Genomic DNA, 25,081 nt, shown 5'->3' on the forward strand with positions numbered 1-25,081 from the left:
TAATTTAAATTTATGGCATTGTGGTATGTATATATTTTGTTTTAATTTTTGATTTGTAGTGGTATCCCAGTGAGTCAATTTGCCTCGATAGCCCTCGTTCTGGCGCTCACGTTGCTATTCGCTCGCTTCCTATCCTTCTCTTCTCTCCCTCTCCCTCTCCCTCTCCCCCTTTTTCTTCTCAATCTTCCCGGGAAAGTCGCGAACCAGCCTCACCCTGCTGGTCGTCATGGCTTCAGGTATGATGACACCTGAAGTTGAACCTCCTCACTTCAATCATGGTGTTCTTTTCGGGACTTTCCTGCTTCGATGTTCTAGATTCTTAATTTAAGCCATACCCTTACATGATTGATAATGCATATTATCATGATTTCTAATTTCTAATTTCATTTCTGGGACCCATTCACGGCTTATAAATTTTGCGATTGATAGAAATTGAACTTAACGAAGAACAAGATCAATTCTCGAGCTGAATGCGCATTTAATGCAATTTGTTCGTGTTGAGGGAGGGCGCTCTAAATTTCGTGTGCCATGTTATATTATCTATAAATTTTGATTGGATGGTTCTATTTGGACGAATTATTGGCTTGTCTATCCGACTCTAAATTGCAAGAATTTCACAACGACCGCCTCGCCCGTTGAAGCGTATCTTCGTCTTTTGACAAAATATGTTGGTGATAGGATATCACTTCGCGAGTGTTAGGTTCATTTTAAATCGTAAAAAGACCCAAGGGGATCGGATATTGTGCCTTGATGGACAAGATCACTTATTGTCTGGGGATATTTATTTTCTAAATTTAGTAATAGCTGCACCTGAAACTAGAATTATAGGGCACCCAAGTTACGAGCGACTAATAACAATGGGTATAATGGACTCGTAACCATAAGAAAATGCACAACTTCATGATCAAGACTAACTACTCAAAAGACTTTGTCTAGATTAAGTGATGTTTGGCATATGCATCATGTTCATATTTCCAAGTTTCAATTTGAGCCACCCAAACATTAAGGCTAGTCAAATTCCTCCGTATTTTTATCAACATCCATTTATTTCTAATAGCTATTTGTCATGCAGATCTTGCAGTAACGGTTCCCCAAGAACTGGAATCTGCTTCAAGGCTGAAGACTGTTGAGTACTTTGTTACAAGAAGGCCCTGGCTTGGTATGTTTCGTTTAACTCATGCTGCCACATCTGTTGTTTTAGTTCTTGTGCTGTCTTGCTGCATTTGTCTGGTTCAAGTTCGTTCTTATTTTTTCCAGGCATTCTGTTTCAGATCTTTATGGAGTTAACGTGAGACCTGTTGCACCAGTTGGAAGTACAAGTAGAAAGCCTTATGTGGATTCTGCACTTATACATTGTCGCTTACCTGATGAAATGCTCTGTGAGGTATTTCATATGAAGAAAAGAAGTTCATGTCATTACTGAAAAATGTCAATGGGTATATTTTATCTGATAACTTTTCAATGCCTTTTGTGGTTCAAAATGCTCTATATCCTTTATTCAAACAATAAACCCAATATTTTTTACTATTCTACCCGATATACCCCTTATAAAAGACACTAAATATTTACAATAATTACAATTCTATCCACACTCTCTCTCAAGTTGGATCATAGATGTTAATCATATCCAACTTACTTATACAGTTAAAGGCTGGCCCATGAAGTCCTTTTGCAAAACATCGCAACCTATAGTGTGGTTGGCAAATATATGAGACAGATGGTTCCCTCTTCCACTTTTTCTCTTATAAAGTGCCTATCTATCACCTCATGCTTGGATCTTTCATGTTGTACAGGATTGAAAGCCATATTGATAGCTGCCTTCTTGTCACAATAAAGCTTTAGTGGGGATTCCACCTTGACCTGTATTTCATCCATTATACGCCTTAACCACAATTCTTCCTTTATTCCTTGAGCTAAGACCCACAGTTCAAATTCAGCACTACTCTTGGAGACCACCCTTTGTTTTTGACTCTTCTAGGTTACCAAATTTCCCATATAAATGAACAATAACCAGATGTGGATCTTCTATTTGCATGAGTTCCTCCCCTCTCTACGTCTGTATAGATTTCTATAGTTCTTTGTTCTGTCCTTTTAAAAAACAACCCTTTACCAGGTGTCCCTTTTAGATATTTGAGAATTCTTTATGCTGCTTTCATGAGTTTCTTCCTTGGATCACACATATATTGATTGTCTACACTAACCGCAAAGGCTATATTAGGTCTAGTATGAGAAAGATATATTAGTTTTCCTACCAATCTTTGGTACCTGTCTTTGTCAACTGGTTCATCATTTTCTTCTTCATCTTCATCATTTGAGACATCTTCCCTTTCATCTAGTTCATCCTTCTTGAGTGTCTTCTTTTTCTTCTTCACAACAATTGGTTTGTCTATCGGTTTACAGCCCAGCATTCCAGTTTCTGTTAAAAGATCCAGAATGTAGTTTCTTTGAGATGTATAGATCCCTTTCCTGGACCTTGCAACTTCCATTCCCAGGAAATGTTTTAGTTTCCCGAGATCTTGAACTTCAAATTCTCTTCCAAGAGCTGCCTTAACTCTAGTAATTTCTTCCTCACGATCTCCTGTAATGATTATATCATCAACACATACGATAAGAATACATCTCTTACCATTCTCATTTTTAACAAACATTGTGTGATTATAAATGCATTGCTTGTAGCCTTCAATCTTCAAAACCTTAGAGAATCTGTCACACCATGCTCTTGAAGATTGCTTCAAGCGCAGAGTGATTTCTTGAGTCTGCAAACCTGTCCAACTTTCTCTTCTTCAAATCCTAGGGGTAAAGACATATATACTTCCTCTTTCAATTCTCCATTTAGGAAAGCATTTTTAATGTCTAATTGATAGAGCTGCCAATCAAGATTCCCTACAATCGATAATAACACTCTAATGGTGTTTAATTTAGCTACAGGGGCAAACCTTTCTTTATAATCCAAACCATAAGTTTGTGTAAATCCCCTTGCAACCAATCTAACTTTCAGTTTGTCTAGATTACCATTGGCATCATACTTAGGAGTAAACACCCACTTGAGTCCAACCACTTTCTTTCCTTTAGGCAGGTCTACAATTTCCCATGTGTCATTTTTCTTCAAGGCTTTCATTTCTTCCATGACTGCACTTCTCCACCCAGGCATCTTTAGTGCTTCATGTATATTATTGGGAACTTTCACCCTGTCAACATTAGTAATAAATGTGCTGTACCATGGAGAAAGAGCATTATAACACGCATACTTCTTTATAGGGTGTTGGGTACAAGATCTAGGTTGCTTTCTTATAGCAATTGGTAGATCTAGATCATTTATGAATGTCTCTTCACATGTCTCCACCTCAACAGCTCCCTCATCAGGTTTCACTTGGTTGGCTTTAGGAACTTTGATCGAGTTTGATTCTGGAAGTGCATAGGGCATGATGGTGCTATTATCACATTTCCTCTTTCGTTCATAAATCAGTGTATAATCTTTGTTTCTACCTATTGAGACAGAAGGAGTTTGGGTTTCGAGTAACATAACAGGTTCAGGAACTCTCTCCCCCTCACTTTACAAAAATTGATATTCATCATTCCACTTTCCCTGAAGTGAAGGTTTTGGAAAAAACGGCTCATGTTCAACAAAGTTAACATCAAGGTTGGTGTAGAGGCGCTTAGTGGTAGGGTCATAGCATCAATATCCCTTTTATGAAGGAGAATACAACAACAACAACAACAAGCCTTTATCCCACTAGGTGGGGTCGGCTACATGGATTGCAAGACGCCATTGTGCTCTATCATTTATTAAGCTTTTAGAAATATTATTAATTAAGAGATCACGTTCAACAACTTCCAAGAGTGTTCTCTTAGGCCTTCCTCTACCTCTCTTAATCGGACTCAAAGTTATATGTTCCACTCTTCTCACTGGTGCCTCCCTTGGTCTTCTTTGTACATGCCCAAACCATCTCAACCGATTTTCTACCATTTTTTCCTCAATAGGTGCCACCCTCACTTTTTCACGTATGTGCTCATTTCGAATTTTATCTTTACGTGTATGTCCGCACATCCATCGTAACATTCTCATCTCTGCTACTCCAACTTTATGCTCTTGCTGTCCCGTTAGAGCCCAGCATTCACTACTATATAACATTGCCGGTCTGATAGCAGTACGATAAAACTTTCCTTTAAGTTTATTAGGCACCTTACGGTCACAAATAACTCCTTTAGCTTTTCTCCAATTAAACCACCCAGCTTGAATTCTATGCGAAATATCTCCACTGATTTCGCCATCATTTTGAATAATGGCTCCCAAATATCTAAACTTTTCCACTTGAGGTATGATTTGATCTCCCAATTTCACTTCCAAATTATTTTCGAATAGTCTTTTACCAAATTTACAATATAAATATTCCGTCTTACTTCTACTCAGACGAAAACCTTTCGACTCCAATGTCCTCCTCCATAACTCAAGTTTGCAATTAACCTTTTATGAAGGAGAATAACCTAAGAAAATACATTTGACTGGATGGGGATCAAGTTTGGAGGGATATGAAGTATGAACAAAAGATGTGCAGTCAAAGACTTTGAGAGGAACGGAAGAATTGAGGTGGGTTAAGTTAAGAGATTCCTTGAGTTTGTCAAGTGGAGTAGAGAAGGAGAGGACCCGACTTGGCATTATATTAATAAGATAAGTGGCGGTGAGAATAGCATCCCCTTAGAAATACTTAGGAACATTAGAAGTAAACATTAAGGCTCAAGCGAGCTTAAGAAGGTGTTGGTTTTTCCTTTCAGCAATCCCATTTTAAGACAAGTACTCTTGTGGAGGATGCCATTATTTGAGGAAAAAATCCATTTGGTTATTAAAGTACTCAGTGCCATTATCAGTGTGGATAATTTGAATAGAGGTATGGAATTGATTTTTGATCATGGTATAAAATTCAATGAAAACAGAAGAGACATTACTTTTTTCCTTTAAAAGATAGACCTAACAAAGTCTAGTATGATCATTGATGAATGTGATAAATCATTTAGAATGTGTTCGATTTGGAATTTGTGATGGACCGCATAAGTCACTATGAACAATTGAGAAGGGATGTATTCAGATTGAGGAAAAAAAGTTTGGTGATGTTTGGCTAATTCACTCATTACAATGAAAAGACGTCATTTTATTAGAACAAAGTGCAAGAAACAGATGAGACAAATATTGAAAATTTGGGTGACTCATTCTCCTATGGCACAACATAATATCCATATTGGATTTATTCTTAGAGGTATAAACTAAATTGCATTGAATGCAAGACCATAGGTTAGTCACGGTTGATCCATCTAGATAATAGAGACCATCATATTCCTTAACACTACCAATCATTTTCCCCGATAAAAGGTCCTGAAACATACAATGAGCAGAACAGAAATGAGCACAACAGTTTGCATGTTTTGTAATCTTACTAATGGATAGTAGGTTACATGCTAAATAGGGAACATGTAAAACAGACTCTAACTTCATATGATCAGATGTAATCATGCTGCCCTTGCTAGCTATAGGAGAGGATGATCCATTTGCTGTGTTTAGTTTTTCATTTCCCGCACAAGGTGTATATGTACTGAATAACTTAAAATCACACATCATGTGGTCTGATGCTCTAGAATTCACTATCCATTTGAAATTATTTGAGGTAGAAAGGAAAGCACATGTACCTTTGTGAGCTACAAAAGCAATAGGATTAGATTTTTGAGATGAATTAGTCTTTTGTAAGACACTTAACATCTCTTGAAGTTTACTTAGTTGCTCTTGGTCCACATGAGATGCGATAGATGACTTAGAACATTCTTGGGAACTGTCATTAGATGCTTAATAGCCACGAGACTCTCCTCGCCTTGGTTTCCAATCCAGTGGTTTCCCATGAAGATCCCAACATACATCCCTGGTGTGTCCTTGCTTCTTATAGTGTTCGCAGGTCACCTTTCCTTTCTTGCCCTTTAGATTAGTATCATTACTACGACTAACCAATGCAGAAGGTTCGGAGGGTGAAGTTGGAGTAGGGAGAGACTCTGGCAACATTAGCTTGCATCTAGATGCTTCACGACGTATCTCTGAGAAGAGTTCCTAAGTGGACAGAAGAGGTAATCTACTCAAGATTCTATTTCTAACATCGTCCAATGATGACTTTAGTTCAGCTAGAAATTGGAAGACCTGTTCATGCTCAATCTTCTCCTTGTATTTTATTGCATCACTTGGGTCTTTCCATTCCTCATCAGACATGAGGTCAAGCTCCTGCCATATTGCTGACATCTAGTGCCAATACTCAGTTTCAGTGCGTTCCTTTTGTTTCAATGACTAAGCCTTTGTCTTTAACTCATATAATTGTGCGAGGTCCTCACCATTAGGATATGAGTCATGAACTGCGACCCAAATATCTGTTGTAGTGGGTAAAAACATGAAGCTTCACTTGATTTCGGGAATCATAGCATTAATAAGCCAAGAAAAGACTAGTGAATTGTTTGTATGCCACTGGGTGAAGGCCTGCAACTCTGTTTCATTGGGCATTTTTGTAGCTCCAGTGAGAAAATTCATCTTGCCTCTACCACCGATTGCTAACTTGATAGCTTGTGCCCATTCACGATAGTTTGACCCATTCAACTTGTCGGTCACGATCAGTATTGAAGACCCTTCGAAGCTAGTAGTCGACGTATGGGGACCACCAGCTTTACTCGGATCTCTTGATGAGGAGTCCACAGTCTTGGACATCGGGTCTATTGTTGAACCCTTCAACTGTGGAGAACTCGACTTGTCTGAGGTACCTTCATTGTTAGAGTTGCTGCCGAAGTCGTGAAAGGGAACCGGCTCTGATGCCATGTGGTTCAAAATGCTCTACATCCTTTATTCATCAAGTCAAGAAATATATACAAGCTTGGGAATCAATCTAATCCCATAAACCAAGCCGAGGATATCGAAAAAGAATAAAAAACAATAAAACCAATATCTTTGACTATTCTACCTGATATTTCCCTCATAAAAGACACTAAATATTTACAACAATTACAATTCTATCCACACCTTTAAATGCTGAACCAACATTATTTTACACTTCTGCCATCTGTTGCCAGAATGGACTGAAACAATCTGCTTCTGCTCTCCTGTTTGCTTTAATTTCATTTTATCTTTACTTAAACTTGTGTGGTAATGTCATATTCTTGACTCTGATGGAGAGGCAGGAAGGGGGTACCATGTCTTCTGCGGAACTAGCAAAATGTACTGATAGGCCATGTTTCTAAAATTATGTCAAACTGCTTTAAACAAAAATCAACTACTTTTTGGAATAGGCTGTGTGAATTTCTTGGACTGTTCATATCTCTAACCTGGAAAATGAAGTACTTTTCACCTCTAAGTCCTTGAATTTGAGTACTTTTTTTTTCCTTAGAAAAAGTGGTGTGAAAAGACTCTTGATAACCAACTTGGTAGTGCTTCTTGAGTTGTCTTCAGTCCTTGAGTTGATAGAAAAAACTGTTCTTAAAGTAGGCCCTAGAACTTTCAATCTATTTGAAACATGTGTCCACAACTCCTTAGGCTTTTCCAGTGATTTCTGAACAAATTAGAGTGAGAATTTATTGATAGAAAGGTATGCAGCTGTGCCCCAGAGAAAACTCTGATGCATATATATTCTTTATAAGGTATTTGCCCGGATGAATCCATATGACTTGGGAAGGGCATCTTGTGTCTGTCGAAAATGGTGGTACACAATTCGTAACCCTGTATACTGGCGCACTGCTTGCTTGAAGGCTTGGCAGGTAAACTCAGTAAAGGGGTTACCTTTTACATCTCACTGCATATAAATTGATAGTTTCTAAACTTGGAGCCACTTGTATGAAGATCTCTGGACTGGTTGAAAACTACAAGATCTTGCATTCTAAGTATGAGAGTTCATGGCGGAAAATGTGGCTCCTAAGACCAAGGTTGCGAACTGATGGTAAAATCAGCAATCTTTTATTTCATAATCTTACTCTGTACTCCTTACATTGACCAATTGCATGAAGTGGTTCAATTTAATTTTGTGTAATTTCAAGGAAGGAGATTCATGCTTTTACCCCCTTTCCCTTTTTTCTTACGGGTGACTTCTTTGGGCCCCTCATTTCAGGTCTTTATGTTAGTAGGAATAGTTACATTCGAGTTGGAGTTGCTGAGTGGAAGACCACTAATCCAGTCCATTTGGTAGGATATTTTTTCAGATGCTGGCTATATATATATATATATATATTTGTATGGATTTTCTTCTACTTTTGTGGACATCCTGTTTTTCATTTGCCAACAACTATTTTGACTGAATGTAGATTTAAGTATGCAGCGTCCAATGCATAATGTTTCTTTTTGGAAACCTTTCTATACGAGTTTTACAATGTGCATTTTCGTTGAACAACTGCTGTAACTCTCTGAAGTTCACTGCATAACTTCTGAGCAATATGGTAGCCCTTGTGTTATTGACTTTTAAAGTTTTGTCTTTTAAGATAAATAAAAATAAAAAAGATGCAACAAACCTCAAAAGGCAAACTATAGTTCCGTGTACCCTCAGGATCAGGACCCTGTAGGATAGGTATAAAGTAATAGTTCTTTGAAAGATAGTTTGTTGGTCTTACAACTTTAAGTAGGGATTTTATATAGGGTTAAAGCACTAATTTGCCTTTGAACTTTACTTTTTTTAGGAGCGCTAGGCATCCTAAAGTTAAAGGTGGTGCAATATTACCCTTCATGTATTAAAAAACAAAACAATGTTGCCTCTCTATTAAATATCCATTAATTTGACTGTTAGTTGACCTAACAAATTATAGGGAATGAACTAGAAAATTATAAAAAATGACTCAAAAAATTACAAACAGGACCTTGTAAGAAAATTAATATTGATTAAATCCCTTAAATTACAAACAAATTCCAATAGACTAATTTTATTTATAAAAGACCAATTGGACTGGCTATTAGGTGATTATCATATCACTATTACTAGCAACAACATGCATAAGTAATTAAAAATATTATTTTTTAAATAACATCTTTTTAAAATATTAATACTTTAATATTTAATAATTTACATATTATTCTTACTATTTACAAATCTTCACGCATAATTTATAAGCAAACTTTTGAGATAAATAAATTTTTGCAAGAGGATTTGTTAATTTTGGAGGAAGACTTATAATTTATTATATTATTTTAATTTACAAATCACTTATAACTTTTAGAAAAACTAGTTGAGCTATTAATATTTACTCCCTTCATTCAAAAATGTAAGGTATTTTTAACCAAATTTCACCCCCTAATAAAGTAGTTACTTGTTTTCAAGCTAACTCTATCTTTTCATTTTTACACCTATTTAATATGGTGTTTTATCCACAAATAAATATAAAGTAATTTATTCAATAGGGGCACTTTTGAAAAAAAATGCAATGATTACTCCTTGAAATATTAAAAATGCCATACATTTTTTAATACCTAACCCCTTAAAAAATGTCTTATATTTTTTAATAGAAGGAGTAAAAGACAAATTTTAAATTTTGGATAAATATTTATAAATAATATTATTTTAATTATTAAATATTAAAATATTTAATATTTTAACTGGATTTTATTGGAGCAAATGTTATATTTTTTAATTACTTATCGGTATTTTCAACATTGGTGACCTGATAAGCACCTTGTTGTCGGTCAAATTGGTTGATTAAAATGATATTTTCATATTTTATGTGGGTAAGAACTAAGAAATAACATTAGGCTATTAGAATTTTTTTATAATTTAACGGACTTAATCAGTATTAATTTTCTTATAAGGACAAGGTTGTTTTCAATAATTTTTTTTGGATCAACTAATGGTCAGATTAACAGATATTTAAGGGAGCAGTGATATTGCTCCATTTTTTAATATATGAAGGGCAATATTACTCTACCCTTGACTTTAGGGTCCCTAACGTTGTTAGAAAAAAAGTTCAGAGACAAGTTAGCACTTTAACCCTTTTATATATTTAACTTGCCTATGCTTAATTATTAGTTATGGTTGTAAAGTACGATTATTAGTGTAGAGGGGAAAATTATGAATGTACTGCATTCCAGACTGTTCCTTGTAGTCGTGAGTGCTTTTTCTTTTTCCCCTATATGTTAATGTTGGAATAATAAGAAATAAAGTTTCTATGGACCCTGTTGAAGTTTGTCTTTTCAGAAAACGACACTAATATTTATGTACAATAATATTCTTATTTTTGTCCATATAAAAAATAACTTCTTTCCTTTATTCTCATGTAGGTCTGCTATTTTCGGTACATGAGATTTTTTCCTTCTGGGCGATTTCTTTATAAGGTTATGATTCTGTGCCTAGTTGATGTAATATTTATATTATTGTTGTACCTGATTGTCCAATTTTATGTCGTGCAGAATTCTTCTCAAAAAATTAAGAATGTTGTGAAGTGCATGAACTTCCGATCATCTAAAGCAGACTGTGTCTTTGGTGGCCACTACACATTGTCAGATGACAAGGTTAGGTTTAAATATATGTCAAATTAACTAATAGAACCTTTTCCCTAATCTGTCTGTTTCATTATTTCTTCTGTAAACTTCATCATCTACATATTTTTACTGACATTTCCTTTTAAGGAATGGCATCACGTATTGGTATATTTCTTTATGTGGCTGTTGAGGTATTTCTAATTAAACTATCATTGCAGGTTGAAGCGGCTGTCTTGTATCCAGGCATGCGGCCTACTGTGTTGAGGATTCGCTTAAGGTAGTTTGACATGTTCACTTGAATATTCTGCCGTCTTGAAAGTTATTTTCATGAACCGGATGAAACAGTTATCTTCTCTAATTAGGTTGTCTGTAGCTTGTGCTATCATTCAACCCAAAAAATAAGTTTGTGTTGTTACACTCATTCTCGGGGAGTAAACAAAATTTTCTTGGTATTGAGATTTCGTGTTGCGCTGGAAGTGAAAGAGATGGCATAATAGTGATGGGCTGATGGATAGGTTTAATTTTTTCCAATTTGGAATTCACCGTTCCCAAATTGATGGCATAATAGTGACAGACAGCCAGAAGCATAAGGATACTTTTTTCTATGGAATTAGAAATGGTTTTTGTTTGCGCTTGGGAAGAAAGCAGAATTAGGATGGGAACAATTTGGTATTGGAATTAGAAATGGTTTTTATTTAGGCTTATGAAGAAAGAAGAAAAATGATGGGGCAAGGTTGTTTGATAGAAAATTACCTGAACAGAGGGCAGTTTTTTATATCATAATGAAAACTTTTACCCTATGATTGGATGGAGAGAAAAATAGACTGATGGAACCCTCTACTCTATTAACCTTAAAAACAAGCAAAACAAAAAAATACACCTCAAATGGAACTATTGCTGAATAACATAGTTGGATTACAAGCAAAATAAGGACTGAAAATATATGGAACAGCACCAAATACACTCCAACGAGCAGCAATACAAATATAATCACTCACTTGCAAGCACACACTGAGCAGAAAGAAAAAATGATGAAGAAAGCCTATCTCCCTCTGCCCACCCCCAACTTGGTATTCGAGAGGCCAAAGCTCTCCCACTCTCAATTTTCAAAAGACTTCCCCCCTTCCCTTTGCATGAAAGGACAGATCTAAAGAGCCAAAAAGTAGTCATTGCCCCTACCAACAGTACTTGTACCTTTGGCTGCTCCTAACCTGACTTGTCCTTTACCATTTTAATCCTTCAGATAAAAACGTTGGGATAAATCTCTTGACCACTGGTGTTTAGTCTTCTCTAAATTCCTAGATTGTCTACCATATAGATCTTAGGAAATGACATCCAAATCTTTCGGGAATCACCAACTGTACTAGAGAGGAAGGAAAACTATTTGAGAAAACTCCTAAAAATAGTAAAGAAATTTATTATTTTTTTGAAATTTCTCCTCTCAGTTTTCTCTCTTCCCTATTTTCCCCCACTTTTCTCTCAATCCAAACAAAGCTTTAATGCAAAATGCAAATGAAAGAATGAAGACTTACTTCCGTTTGGTTACAGAATAGATTTTGATTGGAAATAAATAGAAAAGCATGTATTGACTATTGTGTTTGATATGATATGTACAGGAAGATAAATTTTTTTATTTTCGTATATTTAAGTAAATGAACAAAATAACCTTAGAAGAATTTCTTTTTCTCCCGTGTTCTTCTTCTTTCCTAGGTCCAATCTTCCTCTCCACTCACTCATCTATTCCTAGCTCCATTATTCATCTGAAGCAAAAATTGAAAGATATGAACTATTAATCTAAATCTAAAATCCTCAAGTACTGATAAAACGAAAAAAAAACTATACGATTCTAACTGCTGAAAATGAAAATGAAGATAGGAAAATCCGCATGAATCTTGACATTGCAAGTGTAGATTAATCTTCATGTGCCACTGGCCACTGCAACCACTGTCCCAGATATGATAATCCCCCTTGCTAGCCTTCACCACCGTGTCACCATCCTCCCCATCTACAGGCTTCCTGCCACCACCCATGCAATGCTTGCTGCTGAAATCAGCAATAGAAGACAGCGACGACAACAAGCCTTATCCCTCTAGGTGAGGTTGGCTACATGGATTATATAACACATTGCACTCTATCATTAACCAAACCTTTGAGAATGTTGTTAATCAAGAGGTCTAGACATGGGCTGTGGATAGACATGTGAAGTAAAATAGAACTTGGGCTGTGGATGGTCAAGACAGTAGACAAGTATTATAAATTATTCTGTAGAACATGTTGGACACAATAAACTGAAGTGTGGTGGGTCTGGAGCAATGGATGAGAGGATCCTGGAGGGTAGGGGAGAGGATATTGGAGGATACTTTAGTCATTGTAATATTCATTCCATGGTCAAAATCCTTGTTCCTCCCATTCTTAGGAGAAATTATTCCTTTATTCGTGGGAATGAGCTTTCCTTTTTAATGTGAATAGCAATACCCAAATGTACAAATCGGTGGAATGGAGATGCTTTTCCCATACTTCGGATGGCCCATTTCCGGGCACCAAACCAGCTCTTAGTTAAGAGCTGTTATCAATGCTTTGGAATACTTATTGAACTTCCAAAACTAATATATCTGGATTTCTGTGTCTGGCAAAAAAAATATATATATATATACATATATATATGTAAAAATTTATATATGATTTGCTTGCTTTAGAGAAAGAGGAAGATGTGAAAGTTTGCTAGACTTTGTATCACGTTTTAAATTACATGGCTTTGAATTTTTATTTCCTGACAGTGTGAATTTTCCCCCCTAGTACGCTGTTAAGCTTTTTTCTATGGATCTGCTTGTGGTACAAGGTTAAGAGGGACAGCTGCTGGGGCTAATAATAGGATGGACTTGATCTCCCTTGTCACTAGCGGCGTGAATGAGAGTGAGGCTAGTGGACCTGATGAAGGCATTCTTGGAGTTGTTGAGGGATGGCAAGATGATGAAACACACAACCCAGATGTGCCAGCAGTCTCACACAAGAGGGGCATGACATCCTTTGTCTTTGTTCCATTTGATGAGGTCCGTTATTTACCTTTTAAAAAAAATTCTAAATTATTGGGTAGAATTTGGATTTTCATGATTCAGCAACTTAATCGGAGCGATGAAAAATCCATGAGCCGTGGGTGTTAACACGTGCATCTTATTTTCTGTTCTGTTGGCTGATTACCATCTCCTTTTGTTTAACGCTCCAAGTGTTTCTTTACCTATCTTTAAGGTTTTGCTAGCCTTTTAGAATTCATTAATTATCTCCATGCTAACATGTAAGGTGGATTATGGGGTAGATTTTTTCCCTAAATGATTTGGGTATGATTATGATCGAAAACATCTCTATGGACGCTTTTAATTAAATATTTGCTTTCCGGTGTATAGGCGGAGGCGTCAGTTTTCAATCTGCCCGTAGAGAAGATGGATTATTTTGTACCTGGTTGACTATTGCCTTGGAACAATATTGGGTTATATTTGTAAATAAATCTGTTGATTCCAAAAGGTCCCCCGAAATTGTGTATTTATATATGGATGGCAATTGGGTGATGATTTGATGCCCGCATCAAGCTGTGGAGTTGTTTTCAATTTCACTTCGATTGTGTAGAGGTGCACAAAGCTATCTTGTGAATTTAGTTACTTGATTGACTTGTGTAGCTGTCGATCGAATTGTTAGATTGCATCAATTATTTGATAAGGTTGAGGGGACAAGTTGGGTGCAAGATCTGAAGGCAGACGTAACTAGTAAACATGTCGTTAATGTTTAATCATTTCATCCCCCCAATATCAAGGCAATAATTTGAATTAGACAAGCTTTTTGTCAAGTATAATTTAAATATTTGAAAACAATTATGCCTCATTTGATATGTTGGAAATGATTTTGATAAAAATGAAAATGAATATAAAAGTGGATATATATATGAAAATAAAAATGAAATTTAAAAATATGTTTGGTGTATTTATAAAATAGAGAGATTATTTTTATTTAATATTGATATTTAAAATATAAAAAGACTAAAATGTTCCCATCTCCAACAAATCATGCTCAACCCAAAATCATCGTCCACTGCCCTTCAATTTCACAACTTCACCAAATCAAAAACAAAATTGAAAGTCAAAATCCAAACCAAACGTAGAAATCACTAGACTAGACTAGAAAATCAAAATCACCAAACTAAAAATAAAGTTGAAATCACCACACCAAACTTTGAATTCAACTAGATATTGGAAATGCCCTCCTCTTTGGTTCTTCTCTATCTCTATGTGTGAAGAGTGAGGGCAAATATTGTTGAGGATCGAGAAGAATAAGTGGAGAGTGAAGGAAGAGGCCACTTGTCAAGAGGGAGATCTAGACTTGGTCATCACTAACGAGGAAACTTACACCAAAGACAAATATTGCTAAGGATTGAGAGGGAGAAATGGAGTTTTGGATGAGTAATGATCAATGAAGGATGGAGACCAAATGGCTAAGCAATAAAGGTCAAAGATCAAAAATTAGAGGTCAGAAGATTACAACTGGTTCAATGGTGAGTGGTTAACAAGAGATGAAACAGGAGCTAACAGAAATCATTGACTTTTAACAATTGTGACCATGACGGTGGCAACCTAGTCATCTCGCCAACCATCTCTCCATCACTCACATTAGGTCTTCATGCTACCACAGCATTGACTATGGAGTCCCAAAGTAGACGGGCAAAAAGGTCAAGGTGTTGGAGATGTAAATGGAGAGGAAATATGGAATTGCAAAATTGAGATTTTATTATGAAAATTAATTCCATCATTTTTGGTGAAATGGCTTCCACATAGAATTGGCTTACATCATACCAAACAAGCCAAAATCTCATTTCCATCATCAATTCCATTTTCACCCTTCTCAATTCAAGCATAGCAAACAGGCCTTATTGGTCTCTGTTTTTTTCCCTCCAAGTGATTCAAACTGTTCTCAACATATGAATTCTTATATAGCGAAACCTAGAAGTTATCAGAAATAAATAATCATGCAAACTGGATCATGGGCTTTAACTCAAACATTAGCTGTTTTCCACCAGCCATCACAGTGATTATGGCAATGATCAAGGGTCTTAAACTCTCCTAATCTAGGCCTTAAGAGAGTTAATATATTTACTGATTTTGCCGAATCGGTTAACTTAATTACCAGATGTGATGTATCTCAACATCCTAATAAGGATGTGATTGATCGCGCTAGATATTTGTTGTATAGGGAATTTCTGTCTCTAAATATGTATAGAGAGAGCAACTTTTATGCGCATACCTTAGTTCGGAATTTCCCTTACTTGGTGGAAAGTTTTTGTGCTTTTGATCATCCATTACCTTACTGTAGATAGGTGGTTCCTAGCCAGAGGCTTAGATCTAGCCCCATATGCTGATTTTTTTTTTTTGGGCAACATATACTGACTTGGTTCTCTCTCTCTCTCTCTCTCTCTCTCTCTGTTTTTTTTTAATGATATTCCTATTTTCAATCCAAAAAAAAGTTATCAACAGGTATTAGCGATTCACCAAAAATTGTGTCTGTAATGTACCATCAAATCGAAGGTTAAGGAGAAGCATCTCGAGGCTGATAGGAAAGGCGCAATGACCTATCGTCCCCCTCTCAGCCTCCACCTGTAGGTGTTCTGCAAGAGAAAAGCATCAAGAAACAGAAATACTAACGCCACAGAACACTCTTTAACATATCAAGAAATTTGCAAATTCACAAGACTACATAAATTTTGATCGTTTATAGGAGAATATTTTGAATGTTTCACAGAACTCTAGATTAGCGTTACTTCAATATCAATCCATCCAAATGAATAATCCCGCAAGAAAATACAACATAAAACCGACCGAATTCAGATTTCGGAAAGAGGAGTTGCCAGCTAAAATAAATGTAATCATGGGAAAACAATAGTATTTGACTATGATCTAAAATTTATCCTCCGAACTAATCAGCACGAGATTGGCCTGCTCGGGATGAGAGAATGATACCCACGATGAGGCCATAGAGAGCAAGAGCTTCGGCAAAGATCAATATAAGAATCATACCAACAAACAGCTTCGGTTGCTGGGCGTTTGCCCTGAAAGTTAAACAAAGCCCAAAAAAAAAAAAAAAAATGTTATGAGAAGTTACACAAGACATACACATTGCATATATTCATCGATAACAAAATACATTACAAGCTACAATGGCCCAACAAAGTAAGAATAAGATATAAAAGTACATAAGCACAAAAATTTAGCGTAAGCATGAGCAAGCAGCTAAACAACTCAAACTCTAGTAATAAATAAGCTCAAAGAAACCAAAATGCTTGCAAAGAAATTTATATCAACCTTCCGCAGAATGGATAAGTTGTGCTCAATATTTCTGCAATACATTTAAGAAGAGCACGCAAATCCAGAAAAGAACAAAAAATATCCAATTGAATTTCTCAAACACCGCCGTTATCCCACAAATAACACTCAAAGCACTGCATGCATTTACAATTCAGTTTACATGCCAACTATACAAAAGGAAGTAAAAGGCACAGCATCTCATCATACATGGTAATCAAGATCTAGAATCTTCTCATATAATTAATAAAATCACATCCTTTTTTATGACGACAAATTTGGACCACAAAAATATAAATACCACATTTCCTCTAGCATGAATCGAATGATTTGCTATATGTTTTATCTTTTACATTGACTTCTTGAAGAATGATCGTTAATATGAAAACATACAACAGAACTGGAAAAAATATAGCGATATTTAAGTAGAAGATAGAGCAGACTAAGAATCTTCAAGAACAAAAAATTTTGAGAGTTAAATGTGCTTGCCAAACCGCATTAGTAATCTCCATTACCTGTACAATCCGGATGCACAACTGATATCATCCATTAATACAAGGAAACGAATTTTCACAGACGACAACATTCAAAGATGATATTCATAAACAGCTGACTTAATGTTCAATTTCACACCGCGAACAAGCTCTACTTGACTCGAGTAATTAATATGAATTTAATATTACTATTGCTTAATCCCGCTTTATACCCAGACACTGTCCCTAGTCTACACTAGAATCAAATATAAAATAAAGGATCGAGCTAGTCATATCTATGATCATCCCCCACCTTCCTTACAAGAGGTGGGAAATGATGATAGATTTAGGGGAAATGATTAACTCTTTCGTTTCCTTTTCTGATTTTCCTCTTGGTTTCTTGTATTTTGTTGTTTCTTCATTAATATATGGTTCAGCATTTGTACAAAACTACGTAGAAAAACATGAGTAGATAAATAAAACATACCGAACTCCAGCATCACCAACAATTCCAATTGCCATTCCAGCAGAGAGTCCAGCAAGGCCACAAGCAAGGCCAGATGACAAGTGGGCGTAGCCATCAAAGAGATAGTATGATTTAGCCTTGGGGTTTATTCCAGTACTAATAATAACAGCAATAATTAGTCCATAAATACCCAGCACTCCAGCCATAACTACTGGAACAATGGATTTCATAACCAGCTCGGGCCGCATAACACCCATGGAAGCTACGCCTACTCCACTCTTTGCAGTTCCATATGCAGCTCCCATACCTGAGATCAACAAACAAATTTGTCGCGATGACACTTATTTCAAACAAGCAAGAAAACACAGAAACAAACACATATTCAACAAAAAGATCATTAGGAATCCCTTATTTGAATTCGACGCGGAATTTAACGGCTAAAAAAAGAGGAAGACGAAAAGAAAATGAACAAGACATGGAAAAACAGGGAGTTACAGGAGAAGACGAGAGCAGCAGCGGCTCCGAGGAAGCCGAAAAAAGGAGCAGTTTCGTCACCGCTGAAACCTGCCATCTCACACAGACTTCTTCTCCTTCTCCTTGGAATGGAAGATGAAGATGGAAGAGATCGGATCAAAGCAAATAATTCAATGTCCAATAATTGATTTGTTCGTTTCGATCAAGGCAATTGATAGGAGTCGCAGTTGCGAATTTACAATAGTATATACGTTTGCAGCCCTTCTCGAATTAACCATTTAAAAAAAAAATTTAATTTTTTAATTTTTTAACTTTTAATTTATTTATAACTTAATTTTTTTAATTATAATTTACTGTGACTCAACTTTTTAATTATAATTCATTACAATTCAATCTCTCAATTTTTGATTTACTTATAACTTGATTCTTATTTTTAATTTTTTTTAAAAAAATTATCAAATAAAAGAGATAAAAAAATACTCATATATTATTTTAAAATACTCTCTTCTAATTCATTAATGTGACATATAAGTTAACATGAAAAAAAATTAACAAAAGTTAAGGAACTAATTTGTAAGTGATTTAAAAGTTGAGGGAATAAGTCATAGGTGAGTTATAATTAAAGGATTGAATCATAGTGAGTTATAGTTGAGTGACTGAGTTACAAATGATTTAAAACTTGGAGGATTAAAAAATTAATTTTTTTTTTTGTTTTTTTGATAAAATTCTGGAATTAACAATTGTCTGAATGGGCTCATTCATCGTTTTGGGCTACAGCATGGGCCCATTACCAAGAAGGTTTTCAATTCCGGATTCAATTTCACTTGGTTTTTATTTCAAAAAAAAATATATTTCAATTTCAGACAACATTAATACATAAAAAAGTGTATGGTGGTCCTACATGCATGAATTAACAGTAAATTAATTGTTGGATGGATGAAAACAAAATAATAAAAGTAGAAGGGAGGATTATATTTTGTCACTCTTAATTTTAGGAAAAATTCATATAGTTTTAAAAATAAAAGAGAAGTATATGTAATTAAAGTAAAATAGGAGGAAAGTCAACGCATTTTACTCCAAAAATCGACTCATTTCATCTTCCAAAAAAAAAAAAGCAAAATAAAGTTGTGAATCTAATCAAATGTAAATCCTTGATGCTCAAACTAGGTCTGAAACGGACAATATTCTATTTAATCGCTGTTATTCAATGAAGTGCATTGCATAAGACTTGCTCCAGAGTAATGCACGGAACAGCTAGTTGCCTTGTTACTCTTTTCTCTGATTATGAGGCTGATTTTAACTCACTCCACATATCAACAATATTTAAGTAAATTCAGAATTAACATATTGAATGTCAGATTGGAAGTTCAATAACGTTTTGAGTCTGTCTATTCCATTACATGATTTTTTGTATGACAGGAATAATCAAAAATTGTAATTCCAAGTGAATGACAAACTTCAAAATATTATTGAATAACGTTACATCATAAGAGAGCTGCCTCACATACAGGTTGGGGTTAAGCCACCTCTTGAGATAATGGATATATCAGAATGCAAAAATGGACAGAAAAACAATGAATTTGACACTGTACACATAAATAATAAAAGAAGTGTACAGCTTATGTTGATTGATAAAGAAGGTTCTGATCATTTCCTTAGCTCTCCCACGGCCTTTCAGATGCGTCTTCAGGAACCAAGGCAAGGTTAACTGCCAGCAGGCACGTTTAGCTGCAAGAAAGTCTGAGGCAAGGTATGAATCCAGGTCCCCAAAAAGCATCATTAACTCTAACTGTGCAGTTGCCATGAATAAATTCTATTTGCTGAAGGGCAGTCGTTTAGCTCCTTGCTCCAAGGCATCTCTCCAGAGCCTGTACCTTACCCCAAGCTTGTCATATGATACCGGGAAGTTCCAGACATTAGCACCTTTGTTCATCCGTTCCTGCTGCCCTTCCACTAGCCGTAGATCCTCATTTAAAACCTTTAATATGCCAGCATCACCCCATCAATGAGGAAAGTTGAATATGAAAGTGAAGAATCTCTTAATGCTGAATGAAATAAACCAATATGCTACATAATAACAGAAATTCACGTCAAAGTTTCTGAAAGGCTCGAAACTGACAAGTTTAAAATGCAATAAATTAATTTGTGGGCATAAATATCTCCTGTTCATTATAGCATGTCAAATATTTTATGGTAATCCTCAGCGCTTTTTGCATCAACTTTAAGCTTAAATATTTTTCTTTTAGATATAATAGGATATCCAATTCAATCATCACTTAATCCTTCTTCTTTTATCTGCTTCTCTAGTTCTAAAATGGGTAATCATGCATTGAACAATCACTCTACCTGTTCTGCAAAATGTCTCCATAGATATTGCATAAAAGGCATGTGCTTAAGCAGAGGAGCAAAATCCAGAGACATTCTGTATAGTAATCTTGTTTTTTGTTTTGTCGACGGTAAGCAGACATGAAGTTGGTGCAGGTGCGTGGCACACTGCTTGGTGTTCTGTCCCTCCAGTTTTCCAGGTTTTGAAATTCCAATGGTTGATAGAACCATGCAAGGCGGTCGAAATTCCATATCAATTGGATAAGGGTCCCAGTGCCCTTGTAGCCCAGACGCAGGAGTGAAAAATTTTACCAAGCTGCAAGTCCAAATACACAAAATGGGGCTGAGTTGGTTCGAATTCATTTCATGACATAAAACTTCTACTTATGCTGGTTTAGTCATTCATAATGCTAGATGATCAACAAATAAGGCATATTGATTAATTTTGGATTACGGATTAAAGGTAAGTGAATCAACTGCATTCATACGTAACTTAGTCCAAAGCAAGGTAGTAATTGTATAATAAACTGGCAATATGAAGAATACAAATCAATTAACCTGCTCAATTGCTAGATAAAATTCTTTTAGTTAACTCAAAGCTACAATATTTGTCCAAAATAGGTATCAAAAGTTTTACAATCAATTCGTAATGAATTAAACTGTCACTTCATTAAAAAGTATTTGGGTCAATTCATCACTTGGATTCTTCTTACCATTTTAAATGACAAATTACTCTCAGATTTAACAGTATGAACCAAAACAAACCTGGGAACGCTCCATCCCTTAGCAAAAGTTGAAGTGTGAGTAAAAGGAGCGTGTGCAAGGTCCAAAAGGTTGTCCAAAAGTAATCCATGTTCTATAGGAAGTTCCATGACAATCTGTCACACCCAAAGAGGCACCATCCAGGCATCTAAGTCTCTTTAAAAATTGTGCGATAATAATTATTGCTTCGTACATTTATTGCAAACAGCATATAAAGGAGAAGGATTGTATTCATAAAGTACCTCAGCATGTACTTCAAACCCTGATGGAGGTTGTAATGATGGAAGTGTGCTTTCAGGAGGGTCAGTACCAGGCCAAATCCAGATCATCCCCTCTTGCTCAAAACATGGCAATGCCTTGATCTTTACATTTAATTGTCGAGTGGATGGCATTTTCTCACATTTTCCATCAGTTGCATACTCCCAGCCTGATTTCACCCACATGTTAACTTTTGAGTCTCTATACATGTGCACGTGCAAGACTGGTAGTGTTATACATTCATATTTGAATAAGTGCATGCAACAACAACAACAAGCTTTATCCCATTGGATGAGATTGGCGACATAGATTGCATGAGTCATTATGCTCTATCAACAACCCATTCTAAAAATATACTTGAATATGTGGATGGATGAGAAATGGTAATAGGATGTAATTAGACTACAATGAACATGTGTATGGAAGAAAGAGAATATAGTCTCATAATTTGTTTCAGTCATTGCATACCATGATAGGGGCACTGGATACGACCCTCCCTCACGGAACCAAGGTGCAGAGGACAGGCTCTGTGTGCACAGGTATTCTGGACGCATCCAGGTTTCCCATCTTTCCCTCTAAAGATAACCCATGGTTCATCAAAACAGTCAATTGGGATCTGAAACAGAAAAGTAGTAATACATTCGTGAATCATGAGAATTCACATTCATATTCATATTCAGATATCAGAGTCACAAGTGTAAGAAAAAAATGGGGAGAAAGTGTAGAAGAAAATATTAAAAAGCAAGTTAAAAAATAAGTGGTGAAATTTCTCTCTTGCAATCAGTCAAATTTGCCAACAAAAACAAAAGGGCATTATAAATATCTTGCAGAAAAATCCACCTGCGAACCTTATATGGAATAACGACTAAGGTTAGGCTAGAGATCTTCAGTTCAGTTACAAGCTATGCCAAACGTCTATCCCTTTTATGATGTCATTTACTCAAAGACAACGTCCACTATCCTATCATAATAGTTTCCACTTAATCTGAATTAATGTGAGAAGACAAACACTATCAAGTAAATGATATAAAAAGCATCATGGTACAATTCCAATGACTTACCATAGTATCATCCTTCAGGTCATTAGAGAAAGCAACAGGGTACCAGAAATTCTTCAACTGGGGATGGTAGGATTGAACTGGACCTGACACGTTCAAGCTTCTCCGAGGCAGTTTTCCTTTGTCAATATCAACAGATTGTGCAGAAGTACTGGGAGATAAGGATGCTTGGTCAACTTCAGTTGCAGAGTTGCCTTGTAACAGCCTATCATTCACCAATGCTTCCATGTGAGCTAGTTTATCTAAAGCAGTGGAAACCCTTGCTTCAGATATATGAACCTGTTTGGTCAATAAGTTTCATAAATATGGTCAAAGCTTAAAAGTTCATAAGCAATTTCACACCGGGTAAGTTGAATGATAGACATCTCAGTTTCAAGTTGTGCTAATTAGTCTACAGCTGCTAATGATCTATACCTGTCTATGCGCTTGAGCTAATTCTTCCTGCAAATCTGCCAACTCTTTTTTCATGGTGCTGATTGACTTATAATCACGAGCTAGAGGATTAAGGACATCAACCACCTAAGCCCATTTTTACACAAAAAACCAATCACATGAAATGAAACAAGCATGTTTAGACAGTAAATATATTATTCTGACATTGCCAAGTTCATAAAGATTCAATTTCAAGTGATTGAACCTCAATCAAAAGATACCAGGGTTTGTCCATATATCAAACATGACTTAAAAAATAAATCATACCAATCAAAATCAGTCAATACCTTTTCATGGAGGAGCATAATGGTAAGCACATCTTGACGAGCCCGCCAATCACAGTACTGAATATCATATCTAGCCACTTCTAGGGCTTGGTATATATCCAAAAATTTCCCTTTATACTGAGGGACTTTAGATCTTGGATCCTCCACATCAAAGAGCGCACCCCACGCATTCTTCCTACATAGATCCTCTCCAAATACAGCAAACACTCTAAATCTTCCTTGCAAACCCTGAAACACATCATACCATACAATTTGTAAATGTAATGTCTAAAAACTATATATTCGCTGAGGCATAGAAGAGACAGAAAATGTAGCCTACAAAATAGAAAATGATGGGCTTCGTAGCTATGCTAAGTGATCATATCTAGAGTTTTGATGAACCCCAGATGAGTTAGGTACCGAAACCCACAGCAAATCAATCAATATGACGTTGAGCATGATATTTTCTGCCACAGATAATTTCAGATAACAAGCATCTATATTTATCTTATCTCGTGAAACAGAGGAGAAACCAATTTGAATTCGTGTAAATTATATTAGGACAAAACAAGTTTTCCTCAGAATTAAGAAGGAAACCAATCACTTTAGCAGTAAAACAAATAGCAACGTGAATCCGCAAGCCCTAATACAACTGAAACCCAGCTTAATGCCAATTTAGCCTGGTTCTCGATCAAAAACAGCCTGGCAGACCTTAATGGCGAACAAAGAGATGAAACGCGCACCTTCTTATGATCAAGTTTGCACGATCTAAAAGAGGAAATGGGCAAAGAGAGAGCTACCGCAGTTGCTACGGCGTTCATGGCGGTGCGAAGCTGACAGAACAGAGGGAGCGAGGAGAAAGATTAGTGAAAGAGTACCAATTTGGTGATTTTGTTGATAAGAGGTTGGTGCACCGCGCGATCTCGGCTGGCCTTCAAAGGGGCGCCACGTGGACGCAATGCCTGCATACGTGGCAGCTCCATCTTCCACATGTTCTTCAGGGCTCTGACACTCCTCAAGTAGCAGTGGGGCCCCTGATCTTGCCAGCTCGGACGGGAGAAGATATATTCTCTATCCTTTGCGTGCTGGGTCGTTTGTCATTTTGTGGGACGTTGTGCTTGGGAAAAGCTCGGAAAGATCTGTCTCTTGGTTTTCGGGGTTGTGAGATAAATTTATTAAAAAAAAAACAAAAATAAAATCTCAAAAAGAAAGGGATATCAGACCATCAACTCTTCCATGGTACAGCGGACCGGTTGTCGAATAGTAGATTTTATTGTCTAATCTCTAATGGGAACCTATACGGTCATCCGTCACTTGCATCCATTATCCATCGCTGCCTGCGTCAAATCTCCCAAAGAAAATGGCAGTATTATATTTCCTCGTTTTTAAAAAAATTCATATTTTTTATAAAAAAATATATCATTAATTTTTTATTTTTTTATTTTTTATAATATTGTATCAATAGAGCAAACGAAGGACAAAATATTTTAAAAGGCAATATATTTAATAAAAATAAACTATGGAAATTATGTACAAAATAATAATTTAACTGAAGTTCCTTAATTTTGATAAAAAAATTAAAAGTAATTTATATATGAAATCCTGATGTGTAGTGCTATTTTTTTTCAAATGTACGGTCTTATATCTACAGTCCATTGGTCATAAATTTTGCGGATTTGTTATTGTCCTGAGTTGCTTAATGAGATTTGAGGAATGGGACAATGACAATCAAGTCTCAAAAAAAAATAATTAAATTTA

At 35.9% G+C, this 25,081-nt stretch overlaps 3 protein-coding genes across 4 annotated transcripts; 1 reads left to right on the plus strand and 2 right to left on the minus strand.

Annotated features, from left to right (window-relative positions):
- The first annotated feature begins 79 nt into the window (after positions 1–79).
- LOC129302775 (F-box protein 7) lies at positions 80–14,179 on the plus strand. 2 transcript variants are annotated; one of them, XM_054941659.1, is made up of 11 exons: positions 80–236; positions 1,073–1,159; positions 1,272–1,384; positions 7,654–7,770; positions 7,853–7,949; positions 8,118–8,191; positions 10,268–10,321; positions 10,397–10,498; positions 10,687–10,745; positions 13,308–13,518; positions 13,870–14,179. In XM_054941659.1, the coding sequence occupies exons 1-11, from the start codon at positions 227–229 to the stop codon at positions 13,927–13,929; spliced, it is 984 nt and encodes a 327-aa protein (XP_054797634.1). In that variant the 5' UTR covers positions 80–226; the 3' UTR covers positions 13,930–14,179. The 2 variants fall into 2 exon arrangements, with proteins under 2 accessions (XP_054797634.1, XP_054797635.1); XM_054941660.1 differs by lacking the exon at positions 10,268–10,321.
- Positions 14,180–16,201: 2,022 nt separating this feature from the next.
- Positions 16,202–18,441, minus strand: LOC129301735 (V-type proton ATPase 16 kDa proteolipid subunit-like). The gene is made up of 3 exons (XM_054940327.1): positions 18,244–18,441; positions 17,770–18,055; positions 16,202–16,556 (listed from the first exon to the last, which is right to left on the minus strand). The coding sequence occupies exons 1-3, from the start codon at positions 18,317–18,319 to the stop codon at positions 16,424–16,426; spliced, it is 495 nt and encodes a 164-aa protein (XP_054796302.1). The 5' UTR covers positions 18,320–18,441; the 3' UTR covers positions 16,202–16,423.
- Positions 18,442–19,581: 1,140 nt separating this feature from the next.
- Positions 19,582–24,225, minus strand: LOC129304206 (chlorophyllide a oxygenase, chloroplastic). The gene is made up of 9 exons (XM_054943894.1): positions 24,067–24,225; positions 23,345–23,572; positions 23,040–23,144; positions 22,629–22,904; positions 22,036–22,183; positions 21,552–21,736; positions 21,313–21,425; positions 20,569–20,863; positions 19,582–20,200 (listed from the first exon to the last, which is right to left on the minus strand). Exons 1-9 carry the CDS (start codon positions 24,142–24,144, stop codon positions 20,036–20,038), a joined length of 1,593 nt encoding a protein of 530 aa, XP_054799869.1. The 5' UTR covers positions 24,145–24,225; the 3' UTR covers positions 19,582–20,035.
- Between the last annotated feature and the right edge of the window lie 856 nt (positions 24,226–25,081).

This window comes from Prosopis cineraria, unplaced genomic scaffold (assembly GCF_029017545.1).
Source record: "Prosopis cineraria cultivar Desert tree isolate PC_DT_omini unplaced genomic scaffold, ASM2901754v1 PC2, whole genome shotgun sequence".
Taxonomy (NCBI): Eukaryota; Viridiplantae; Streptophyta; class Magnoliopsida; order Fabales; family Fabaceae; genus Prosopis; species Prosopis cineraria.

Excerpts from the sequence above, each read along its gene's own strand:
- LOC129302775 (XM_054941659.1), top strand. Across the intron at positions 1,160-1,271 it reads TACAAGAAGGCCCTGGCTTG|ATCTTTATGGAGTTAACGTG; the intron begins GTATGTTTCGTT and ends ATTCTGTTTCAG. Across the intron at positions 1,385-7,653 it reads CTGATGAAATGCTCTGTGAG|GTATTTGCCCGGATGAATCC; the intron begins GTATTTCATATG and ends ATTCTTTATAAG.
- LOC129301735 (XM_054940327.1), bottom strand. The coding sequence starts at position 18,319 with ATGGCAGGTTTCAGCGGTGACGAAACTGCTCCTTTTTTCGGCTTCCTC. Across the intron at positions 18,056-18,243 it reads TGCTGCTCTCGTCTTCTCCT|GTATGGGAGCTGCATATGGA; the intron begins GTAACTCCCTGT and ends TGTTGATCTCAG. Across the intron at positions 16,557-17,769 it reads GTTGGTGATGCTGGAGTTCG|GGCAAACGCCCAGCAACCGA; the intron begins GTATGTTTTATT and ends TTTAACTTTCAG.
- LOC129304206 (XM_054943894.1), bottom strand. The coding sequence starts at position 24,144 with ATGAACGCCGTAGCAACTGCGGTAGCTCTCTCTTTGCCCATTTCCTCT. Across the intron at positions 22,184-22,628 it reads ACCTGAAGGATGATACTATG|ATCCCAATTGACTGTTTTGA; the intron begins GTAAGTCATTGG and ends TTTCTGTTTCAG. Across the intron at positions 20,864-21,312 it reads AAGGGATGGAGCGTTCCCAG|CTTGGTAAAATTTTTCACTC; the intron begins GTTTGTTTTGGT and ends TTGGACTTGCAG.